Below are 12,833 nucleotides of genomic sequence, written 5' to 3'. Positions count from 1 at the left end.
CACTTTTGCGGTACGTATACGGTATAGACCGAGCTCATTCAATGATCGTGACTTAATTTTAAAAATTGAATGTCAAATTTTACCAGACGTGGACCGATGTGGATTCGATATCGTTATTTTTGGAATTAATCACTAACATTTCCTCGTTTCTCTGCTCTGTCAAAAGGAGTTACCTAGCGAAAAAAAAAAACGCGATTAAAATGCGGTCGGTTTCCGGTCGGACAAGACCGCGTGGTCGGAAATTAAGCGATAAGCGGTCGATGTAAAAGCTGAAGGTTGGGCGAAATGAGTACTGTATGACCATGTTTCTCCGACGAAGTCTCGACTGACAATAATGCTGACAATGGACGTTAGATAAACACGCATTGTTTGCAACTGGAAGCTTATCACCCGTTATATCAGAATCGTCAACAACAGAGTATACAGATAAGATGTTATCATTTAATTCCTTCCAAAGATAAACACTATGCAAATATCCACGAAACGGCAGTTGTAGTCTTTTCTGCTAGTGTTTTAAAACACCAATTTGAGCAACGTTATTGCGCAATTTCGATCTTTTGTAAACCTGGGGTGATGTATCAAGGTCTAAAGTAACCGTTTTATCAATTTTTGAAAAATCAAGAAAAAAGTGAAAATTTCCCTTCTCGCTACCTTAAACAGGAAACATAGTTGGGCCCCAATGCATATACACAGTCGGGCCATGTCGGGGCTTTCATTCATTTGAGTTGTATGTAAGTACAAATCAGAGCAATAGACCATATTGCAGTTCCAATTTAGAGTCAATTGTGGCATAGTTTTGACCAAGTCAAACACAATCCCGCCAATCACAAAGCACACATGCTCATAAAACAATGCACAAATATTAAGAATTGCGACAAATAAAAATTCAAAAAAATATACATGAACTAAGTATATCTATGTGCTTGCCAGTATTCAGAAATGCTGGAAAGCTTTCAGTTCAAATATAATACTACTTCATGACGTATTTTGTGTCAACAAACTTTGGGAACCTCATGTCTCCAAATTACGCTTAAAGTATTAGCAGCTAATTGCAAAGGTTGAATTAGTGTGAGCAGTGAAATTGTTGAATATATTTAAAGTAAAAAATGCTTTAGATTGAAATAAATGATTTTGCTACTGAAAATGATTAACCCTATATAACCATATTGTTGTTTATGTGGAATGGATGAACTGTCACATATATACAATTAAAAGTTTAACATGTAATTATAAGCCACCTGTCAATTTTTTTTATTACAAAGGTGCAAAAAAGATAACATAGTCACATCTGTTTTTTTAGATACTGGCCACCATATATACACCTCTTGTGAAAACTGCTTGTGTGAAATCAAGATTATGAGATGTCTGCTGATAAGCTCCATCTGTGTCATGTACTGGAGGTGTTAGTTGGCAAATATTCAAATAAACCAGACATTTCCCAGGGATTGCATTAGCATTTTTGTGTAGCAAGTTTCAAAGAGCAGACAAGTTGAAAATTGTGTCTTTATTTTTTTTTCCCCGATTACTTTTGGCTATCCATGGAGGCATTCAGCAGGTGATTTTCTGTTTACTGCAAGATCTCGCATAATGTATGAAAAATGTGCATTGAACGTCCACCGCAAAAATCGAATAATTTGATTTTTTACTTGAATTTTTTTATATTTAAAGGAAGAGAAGATACCATTACTTCATCAAAATTGACCATTACCAATTGTGATTAGCATAATATTGAGAGTGGAAATTGAGAGTGCATTTGTCAAATATCATGCCATGTTTTGACACCATTTAAACACTATGACTTTTGTTTGATTACCAGGCACAACTTACACGTAACACTTTTCAGTGAGAAAACGATGACAGTAATTGAAAAGGCAAGTAATTGCATTACATAGTCCCTGTGAGTTCTCAAATTTAGGATGTACATGTATATAAAGTTTGAACATGAACAGCCAGAGCATGCCACAGATGTGGCTCCAGAACTACATTCACCAAAACAAAATGGCCGCCAGAAAACTATTTTGAGTTGAATGTAACAAAGGTTCCATAAAGTTCAATGTACATGTTTAAACAAGGTCTGCCGATGAACGACAGAGATCCAGATTGCAGAAATGTGTGTTTTAATGAATTTTGAATATTAAAACAACTGCAATTCAGTCATCTTGAATTAACCAAATAAATTAAATATGCATATGAGCGATATTATGATGTACATGCATGTTATGTATATAAAGTTTGGACGTGATTGGTCAGGGCATGTCAGAGATATAGCTCCAGAACAGCATTCATTAAAACAAAATGGCAGCCAGTCAGCCTTTTTGAATTTTGAATCTAATAAGAAAAATAAACAGAAGTGTATTAGGATCTCACACTGTCTAATGTTTGTACCTAGATTGAATGAAATCTATAGATATACAAGTGAGATCCGGGTCCAGAATGACAGAAATGCCTGATTTTGTAAATTTTTAACATTAAAAAGACCACTATTTTGAAATGGATTGTCAAATGAATACACATGCATATGTGTGACATGCTACATGTGTATCAAAAATTTAAGCATGATTAGGTAGGGAATGTCTAAGATATGGCTCTGGAATAGCATTTGTTAAAATAATGATTTCAATGAATTTTTACTACAAAAAGAGCCACTATTCAGTCACTTTGTGCATATGTATCCCAAGATGAACAAAGTATTTCAGAAGTTTTGATGTAATCAGTCTAGGCATGTCTAAGGTACTGGTGGAGACATACGCACAAAATGACTGGTCAGTCTGGTCACCAATCACCCGGGAAAACTCGAACATAATTCCCCAATTTTTGGGTAGCGTTGGATAATACCCACAATTTTTTGATTAACCATATATTTGACTACTTTGGGGCACTTTTTTATTTATGTTTTATTTGGTCATTACATTGTATTTATAACTATCATCTCCCACAGAGAGAGAAACTGAACATCAAAAAACATAATGTCTGTTAATTGTTCAATATAAAATATTCCATGAATAATAATTATTTTCATTTCTTACATTGTTACTGTACATGTACCTCCTCAGTATTTGCAGATCAGTAACTGGCTTTAAGAAAAACAATGTAGTATTACCCACCATGGCAGTGTGTTCTCCCACACAGAGGGTAATAAGGGCAAGGCCCCCGACCTTGTGATTTTCATGTGCCCCCTTACAAAAATAAAATGAAATAATTTGTATTCAAAAACATGTATTTGTGTACAACTAGTGAACATTTTATTTAGGGGGCGATTTGGTCGCCCTTGTCATTAAATCCTAGGTAGAACACTGTATTGAACTATTAAACTCTTAGGACAACCCTAGAATACAGTCCTTCTAAGAGCTTTAAACCATTTACCATATCGACATGAGTGATGCCATGTTCAAGTCTGATTTCCTCTCAAGTCAGCATAAAGAAAACAAAAAAAACATGATGAGAACGTGTTAAAAACCAAGGTGTTAATTGTGAACTGATAGGGACCCAATACAATCAACACAAAGAGATGAGATAATTATATTGACACAGATGATAAATTGAAATCAGTACAAAGAATAGAAGGCAAAGTTTACAGTCAGTCTGTGCCTGGTTCGCAACCAGGTAGATAAATACCCTCGGTACATATGTATATATGCTCATTTTTGCTTGTATTAATGAACATATTTTGTGGTGGTACTTGGTAATTAGGTCAATTGTTCTCCAAAATCAATGTATGTGAAACTTTCTATTTTTCTTTCAACACTGTCATAAAAGTTGTCCGTCATTTTAGCAAGAATAAAATGAGCTCCATTTGTGATAACAGTTTTTAATTTACCTGTACTTTGAGACTTGCTTCAAAAAAATGCCAATGCAATCAATGGGAAATGTCAGGTTTATTTGAATATTTGCCAACTAACACCTAGAGTACATGACATGGATGGAGCTAGGACTTATATTGTATTCTTGATTTTCTACAGATCTGCTCAATTTAAAAGAAATGCATTTAAATAAATCAGATATAAATACAAAATCAAGGAAAGCTGATAAAAAAGCTCCTGTGCACTTAAAGGTACTAATAACATGGTTTGAAAATGAGATATGCACATAGCCTTTGAAAAAATCTAACATACACTGTCAGGTATTAGCTCAAAGCTAGCCACTATTAACAAATGGGTCTGGTAACACAGTAAAATTTGAAAGCGAAACAGAAAAAATAATTTAATTCAAGGTAGTTCACTACATATTCAAATTCTCAAAATCCAGCAAGAGGGGTTGGGTTACTATGATGTTTAAAATACTGAAATAAAAATATATGCATACTGAGCTAAGTTATGCACAAAACAACATTGAAAACTGAGCAAAAATGCATAGTCTACAATTGTTTCTAATTTGGCGGTAATATTTCATCATATCTCAACATTTTGTTCAGTGACCTAAATGTAGGCTAAAGACAAGCGACCTGACGGTCAAAATAGCTCTGCTGTCCTACAAGAACATTGTGGTAGCAAAATCAAGCAACGCACACCCACATGACTTCTTCTTGAAAACAGACAGCTCAATACCATGAGGGCTATATATTTAGAAATATTACTATAGGTTATTCGTACAATAATGTGTTTACATAGAATCCTATGGAAATCCTATCACTTTTTGGATTATTTTGCATCTTTTCTTGAAAAAACTTCTTTTTTTCTTCATAAAAAGTTTAAATATGAATGACTTGCATGTCACACAACAATTTTTGAATGATTTACTGTGATCAATTTTGTCCATGTTATGATGGTAAAGAACTACCTTAATGCAATGCAACATCATGCTTGAGCTAGTGTTTCCGTGACTACAACTTTATCCATTTATCCATGGAAATGTCAGATGAATAAAAGAAATGACATTAAAATAAATAAGCATTTAATGAACTCGTTACAATTCCACAGCTCTGGTAACCAAGCAGTCTGTGATTTCAATGTTTCTAATTAAAATAGCATCTGTTCATAGAAATTGGGAACATTTCTTTCACATTATTTTAAAATCTTTTTAAGATAGCAACAGGGGTAAAATGTTTTAAAAATTGTTCTGTAATTGGACATCCTCTAAAAGTTACTAAAGTATGCTACTATAATAATAATCTATATTATCTGAAAGCTTAGATATAGGCAAATACAGTAGCACATAAACAATGCCAATGTTTTTTTCAAATGCTAACTGAAATGCTATGTAATGTTCTTCAACTTCTAGCCAGGATATCTGGTGAATATTAGTACATTTGTATCTCATGTGCTTACAGGTGCCTCTAAGTGCATAGTAATTCATATTCTAATAATTTACATGTCTTTCTATTGGAATGTGCCTCTAACAACAAATACAGCACCAATCATTTTTCCACACATGCGCAGTAACTGGTTGACAAGTACCAGATCCCATCATAAGATAAAATAACAGCATTGTTTGTTGCTGTTGTTATTAAGTATTATTATACATCTGTCACCGTAACGCCATAAGTTACAGCGTTTCGTAATTTTGCCGTAGTTTAATGGGTATTTTCATCCTGCGAAAATGCGAATTTCAAATATGGAATGATTATGCATGTAAGCGTCCTCTAACAATAAAAAACAAACATGGCTGCCACCAGAGTTTGACTGGACTACACACAAAGAAGTTTGCTGATTCTGTTCTAAACATTTTGAATTTCGGCATTCCCATGGTGTATCCTTGGAAGGAAAAGATGTATAATAATAAAGTTAATACGAGGATACCTCAAAGTATGCACTCAGACAGTACGCCACGTATCGACCTCCGCTGCACGTCGGTCGATACTCCAGCTATAATGTCTTTGTTGCAGTGTTCTCCCCAGAAAATTGTCTCAGGGTTGTGGCTAATTTGCATAATAATTTGCATGCTAGTTACCATAATGCATAGTTACATTTTTTGTATATATATTCGATTTACTGTATACAATGAAATCCATTAGTTGATTAAAATGAGATATACTACCATCAATATATTGTTCAATATTAATAATTGCTTACAATTATGTATAATTCATACCATAAAAAAATCACTATTATGAAACCAACATCAAAAATTCCAGTTTCAGTTATGTAAATTTGCTGCTGCCTTACTAAGTTTGCGCATCTGCTGGTAATTTACATAAAACATAATATCATCAGTGAAAAAAAACATGATTTATTGTTCCAGCTTACATGTAAAATGCAGATTAATTGAGCTTGTTAAACATAAATAAACACCTCATTGTGAAAATGTGCCTCTGGTGACAGAATTTCATTAAAATTTGATGAGTGATTCTAGCAATATTTGTAGAACACCTTAAAATTTGACAATTTATGTAAAATTGGCAACTAATAAGCACATACTTTTTTAACCCTAAACTCAAAGTAGTACTTGAGTTATTAAAAAGTTGAATGCCGTATAATCTGTAATTTAGTCATTTTTTGAACATTTCAATATTTCCTGATCCCTAGATTGGGGTCCAAGTTAGATTTAGGTTTATTGTAGTCATTGGTAACATTTGAATGAGCCATGGTAATGCAAACATGTTGACACCATCCAGCATTTTGATTGGTTAATTAGCAACTTGATCTATCAGGTCAAAGAATATTTTCAGGTCAACTTTTGTATGGAAAAAAACATGGCGGATATTGTATTGCATCAAGCGTTTACATGCGGCCAAAATTATTTGCTTACAATGATACTAAGCTGAATTTTACTTGCATTTCATAATAATTCAAAAATTTATTTTTTGTACGTTATTGTAATCACTACTGAGTAATAACCAACAATTGCAACACTTTGAATATCAGTAAGTTGTTCATTTGTGAAATGCAGCATGACCGGATTGCACTACCGTACTATGATCATTTGCTACTATGCAATGCATTCGTATTTTTTTTATTTGAAACTTCTTTTAGAATATACTTTTTGTTGTCAACAAAATTAAAAAAATTATTGCATGTGTATTAAAATTATATATTATTATGTTTATAATTTGTTCAACACTTCGTGACGCCTATTTTAGAACCAAATTAAGGCCTTTCAATATTTCCTGATGCCTGAACAAGAGATTATACAGTAACGCATGAAAAATACAGATTTGCACACATTGTTCTAGCACGTCTATGTCCACTAACCTGTTCTTTAGAAATCATTTAAACCATGGAGGTAAAAGACAGAAGACATATACAAGTACACATATTTCCTACACACACACACTCACAGGGAAACCAAAATGACTCTCATTGTGTGCTTTGCATATATACCGGTAAGTCAATAAACATAAGATGTGACTGTAAAATGAACCATGGCTTTACATGTAATTAGATTTAGCATTTTATCAAAGGCCATGTCACTTGGGAAAACAGTTGTATCATGAAGACCTCATTTTACTGTTTCAGTGTTATGATAGTACAATTTATATAACACAAAGACAGTCATTTACCTTTGCCACTCCAATCTATGTAATGTTATCAATGCTGAACATCTCATCATGGGTAAAGAATCATCTATCTAAACAAACCACGCAGGAATCAAATTATCTACTTGATTCAAGCGAGGCAGGTAAATTTTACATGAGGAGGTGGCTGCTGTAAAAATGAACAGTACAGTTTTCGTGCAACAAATTTTAACTAACACGGTAAACTTAGACTCCATAGACCCTACAACTAGGCTTACTATGGGAAAACACAAACAGACCACCTGACATGTCTGCAAGATAATTTTTTAATAAAGTTATTCACTAGTGCTGCGGTAAAATGCAGAATTAAGGATCTGGCATGAGCATGATAAATGGTAGATGCAGTCATAAAATGAATGACTTGAATACAATAAAATACACAATTGTTTGTTGGATGAAGGCCATACTGTACGTCCCTCCCAGTGAGGTGAATAAGACCAAACATTTCATTTTTTTTATTTCATTACTCCTCATCAGTTTTCCTGAGATTTTGATCAGAAGGCTAATATTATTTGTAGAGTGGCGAAACAGATAATTGTTTGGTTAAAAATAACATTTGTAGAATTACCACAGTGGCAAAAACTGTTGCTCCCTTAGCAAAAACTGAGCCTTAGGCAACTTTCCATTTTATTATGCAAATAAGCTATGTTTCACGCATAAAATGAATTTCTTCATTTGACAAATTGATGACCAGAACATGACTGTTAGGTAACTCCAATATTATGTATAACTTATGGGTGTATTCCAAAAATAATCTGTTAAACCTGTAGCACCACTAGGAGAAAGTGAAATAACATTACCTGCTTAAACTTACTTTATATTAGCCCATTACTAGAAACATTTTAGAATTAACTTTTATTTGATAAAAATATTCTTTGTGATGAACCAATGTTTTAATGGAATAGATATGTTATCCGAACAAAGCTGTTGTTTCTTTGAATGCAGGTGCATGTATTGTCATGCACATGTATTGTCATGCACATGTATGGTCAGGCACATGCCAGAAAAGTTCTGTGTATTTTAAAGCCTTTAACATGTACCTGTATGTAGTAAAATGAGCCATGAATCCAAATTGGTAGTTCACAAGTTTTGCCTGTCAGAACCTAACTAACTTTTTGTTATCTGGACAACTTAAAATCCAAAATTGCAATGCACTTTTGAATCATGCCTGAAACTCGCTCCACACAATAATTTACAAAATGTTTTAAGTTAGAACTCAACTTGGACAAAAGAAATTATGAGATCTCATATAAAGTTAGAAGAAAGGGACATCAAACAAGACAAGAAAAAATGTTTACACTGAATAATTAAGAAGGCAGCATTAAAAACACCAGTAGGAGCATTTCATGTGTGATTCAATAGACTTGATGATGCCCTGATAATGCTGAAAACACAAGACAACCAAATCTACATACATGATTGGTAACATTCAGATATTTGAAAACATCTTCCGAGCAGGATATATTGTGAATACTGTAATCATTGCACTGAACATATCATTTATAAGGCACATACTACATGTATGTTATTGGTTCAAGGCTACATGTACTTTACATAAAATATATCAGCTAATTAAATTGATTGTAAATAAATCTCTGTGTGATAAAAACTTTTAAAACAAATATTCAAAATTCTGGTTTAACATTTTACAACATTAGTATGTTATACATCATGTTCAGCTTTTCAATTGCAACTGATAATATCTTGTATAATTTTTGAACTAGGTATAGGTTATTGAGGTTGTTTATCACTGTTGAATACTCATGCTCTATTGTTGTAGCCCATATGGAAAATATTTTTACTATGTAGCTGATCTAGTTTAACATTATGAATAGTAACTAATCTGCATTATTCTAAATATTGACCACAGCTTGGAATACGTCAATAGACTATATTATTTTAAATACTGTACATTTAGTTTTATAGTGTTTCTCGTAATGTATGTACGTGAGAACAACATGACAAAAATGAACCAACTAATTGAACTTCAAGTGACCTCAGATACAGAAATAAAACTACAACCACCGGATCATCAGCATGAACATTACGCAAAATTCGTTTGTCTTTATACATTTTATAAATAGAGAACACCATAACGTCCAGGACACCGGCGACAACACAAAACGTAGCTCGTCATAGCAATGAAATATGACGTGTGCTTGGACGTGCGACCTGTTTCGGGACTCACCTTATGAACACTGCTGGGATCCTCCAACCATTGATCGTACATTTGCTCCACGTACGCAGTACTAGTCCCGTTTAAAAAAGGTTCTGTGGCTAAAGGAGCCACATATCGTCTCCTTGGCACCCCAAGGGCACCAATTCTCCATGTAGTCCTTTCCTTAACTAAAGCAGGTCTCACAGCCTGCATTAACGTCTTAAGTCGGTACATGTTTGTGGGTCAAATGATCACACAACTTTACTGTTGGCAGCTTGACTCAGTCGAATAACTGATTTATATATTTATCCTACTTCAGAGCTGGATTTACCTTCACGCAGAAATGTTGCGAATATTTCTTTCTTCGAACTTTTTCTTCGTCCTCTTCAACAGCGCGAGCTCGGTTGTCAAATATTACAGTACACTGCACTGCCTTCAAGTCGCGAGTGGCAATAAAATTGTGTAGATTCGCACTTGAAGGGCATCAAAAACATACAGATCCGACCACTATTTACTGTATCACAGACCCTGAAGGTACAAAATGTCCGATTGTAGGACAGAAAAGCGGCGAAAAGAGCAGTGTTCTGGACGATCACAATTACGCAAAAATTGTGTATGTGTTTGCGAGAGACATTTGACCCTTTTGCACATGCGTAGTGTAGACGAGTTCATAGTATGGACAAACAGCACATTTGATTGGTCAGTTCAGGACGAGCCCCTTTTCGTAATATTGTAATACTTTGATTCATTTCATTGAATTTTCTGAAAATATTTAACGACAGGAACCCGAGGCTGATGGATGTCAATGCGAGCAAATATTGAAGTACTGATATACACGTCAAGGCTACAATTTCTTGATTATGCTAAAGATTCAACATACGCAGGCCAATGAAAAATGCCCTTACAAATGTTCACGGAAGTTAGTTAGAAAGTGCGCTAAAGTCCCCACAATATGATGTCCACGCCCACATTTCACAATATATTGAAAGTAACCTTTAAAAATGGAATACGGATATGTACTACCAAACATTGGCTGTAGATAGTTGTAACATGTGTTATAATCGGGTTAAATTAACTTAAAATTATTCACTCCTCGCCGATACAGCCGTTCTGTTCCCTGCCACCAAATGGGTCAACGGCCTTGACGACTAACGCAATTCTTAGTTACAAGATAGATTTAATCATTGTCGGGGGGGGGGGGGTATACAGCTACATGTTGTGACGACGTTCTTCGCAATTGACTACACAATATTAAAGGTGTTACGTGAGTGCATTTCTCTTCATAATTTGACACGTATCGAAGTAATAATATTTATTGCCACAAATACTGAGAGAAATAATGACAACAACAACCAACACCACCACCAAAACTGGGGAGAAACTATCTACGAACATTACTAAATGAACTGAAATACTTAAAGCACGGTGGTCGTCGCGCAGCGCGTGTTCGAATTTCATGTAAATAAACAATGTATTGTACACGCGTTGTATACGTCGCCATGAGTCCCATATCGAACAGGACGCGGCACCCTTTAAACTAGGTTCAAACGTTTTAAAATGGATATGATAAAATACAAGTATTTATTTATTCGAATGGAGCAAAGCGTATGTAAAAATATTATCATGACAGTGGTGAATAAATTCACAATGAATTTCATTTCATCTTTGTTCGTGTTAACAGATGCTGCACTCACAGGTACTAACGCCGTATACCCCTATTATGAAATCAATCATATGGATTACATGAGGCGGACGTCTACGTATGCGGGGCTCACAGGCTCATAGCATATATGAGTTTTCAATGCTGTCTACATCTTTCATAACCCAATCGCCCAACCCTTCCCCGCCTACATCTTACACACAAATAACAAAAAAAAAAACCTCACTTTTATTATGAAGTGGTGTCAGTGCTACTAGTAATGGCCAAAGCCGAAAAACATCATTTGGGGCGATATTGAATTCTTGGTATCGGCCTTTTGTTGACGTCAATCACTGTACAATATCCCCGGTGATAATATCAACTAAAAATTGGGCGTTAGAGAATCAATGGCAGCGGGGAGGTGGTGATGACGATGGTGATCTCTTGAAAATAAATTGTACACGTGTCGCAAAAATAAACCGAATCCAGCTAAAACTCGTACGAAATAGTCCCCATTTTGAATATACTAGTAATTGAAACCTTTGTGTAAAACAGAAGTTTATAATGTTAAACCAAAGACACTAGTGTCTTTGGTTAAACTTTGTTTTTAATAATCTATATGTAAGTAGTTTTTTTGTCTTGTGTACATTGATTATCTTCATATGATATTTCTCTACTGTATGATTCAAATAAATTTAATTCTGAGTTTTTCTAAAAGCTGATCTCCACACATTGTCACATGCATTTTCGTTCATATTTAAACGTGTTAAGACGTTTTTTTTTTTACACCTTTTTTAGTGTTGTTTATTGTTTTTTCTCAAGATGAATACCTAAGTGGCAGGTTTCTAAAAGAAGTGAATTTTCTTCTACCCCACAAATTGTTTTATGCTTGACAATATGAAAAAGAGAGGATACCCCCCCCCCCGTTCTGGCATGCAGGCACGCCAGATTACTGATAAAAAAAAGGCGAACATAGCACTTAGTCACACTATTTAATATACACTTGTATACAGTCTCTAGTTCATTTGTCGTTGTTTTCTCAATAAAATAAAATATTGTGGGAGTGTAATTGGCCATTTATAATGAATAAACAAGAGACTGTATACGAGTCTACATTTACTACTAAATGAAGAGTCTCTCCACAGAAGAGACAACATGGATAAGTTGAGTAGTCCAGTGATCTGTGATTTACCGTGAATTCGCCTCTTTTCGGAAAGAGGGCAAATCCGACCGAATCCTCGCGCACGGCAACACGATTCAAAGGCATGTGCAATTAAATTTGAGCAAAAAATCAAAGGAAAGACAATCGTGAACTTTGCTGACAATCTTTGACCTGCCATTCCCATGAATCGCGCCCTCTAGTGAGCGGAGGCGGTGTCGTCCCGACACAAAACGACCACTGTTTTTAGATGTGTAATCATTTTTCATCTAAAATATAGTAAAATCTCTCCAAAAACATAATCATTGATGGACGACTTTAATAGTGGCAGATAAAAACGATATCGAGGTCTTGACCGTTCTTCGTCAATTTTTGCCACTAGAGGGCGCAACATAAGGCACGATATTTCTAGCAATATTCATAGTAC

At 34.6% G+C, this 12,833-nt stretch overlaps 1 protein-coding gene across 1 annotated transcript in view; it reads right to left on the bottom strand.

Annotated features, from left to right (window-relative positions):
- Positions 1-10,249, bottom strand: part of LOC100377219 (2-oxoglutarate dehydrogenase complex component E1-like) — a 35,017-nt gene extending 24,768 nt beyond the window's left edge. The window contains exon 1 of the mRNA XM_006813977.3: positions 9,639-10,249. Within this exon, the coding sequence (XP_006814040.3) occupies positions 9,639-9,842 (204 nt within the window). The 5' untranslated portion in view covers positions 9,843-10,249. The remainder of the gene's footprint in view (positions 1-9,638) is intronic.
- Between the last annotated feature and the right edge of the window lie 2,584 nt (positions 10,250-12,833).

This window comes from Saccoglossus kowalevskii, chromosome 19 (genome assembly GCF_978046115.1).
Source record: "Saccoglossus kowalevskii chromosome 19, keSacKowa6.1, whole genome shotgun sequence".
Classification (NCBI taxonomy): domain Eukaryota; kingdom Metazoa; phylum Hemichordata; class Enteropneusta; family Harrimaniidae; genus Saccoglossus; species Saccoglossus kowalevskii.
The sequence above is the reverse complement of the archived record's forward strand: the minus strand, read 5'-3'. Positions and strand labels throughout refer to the sequence as shown.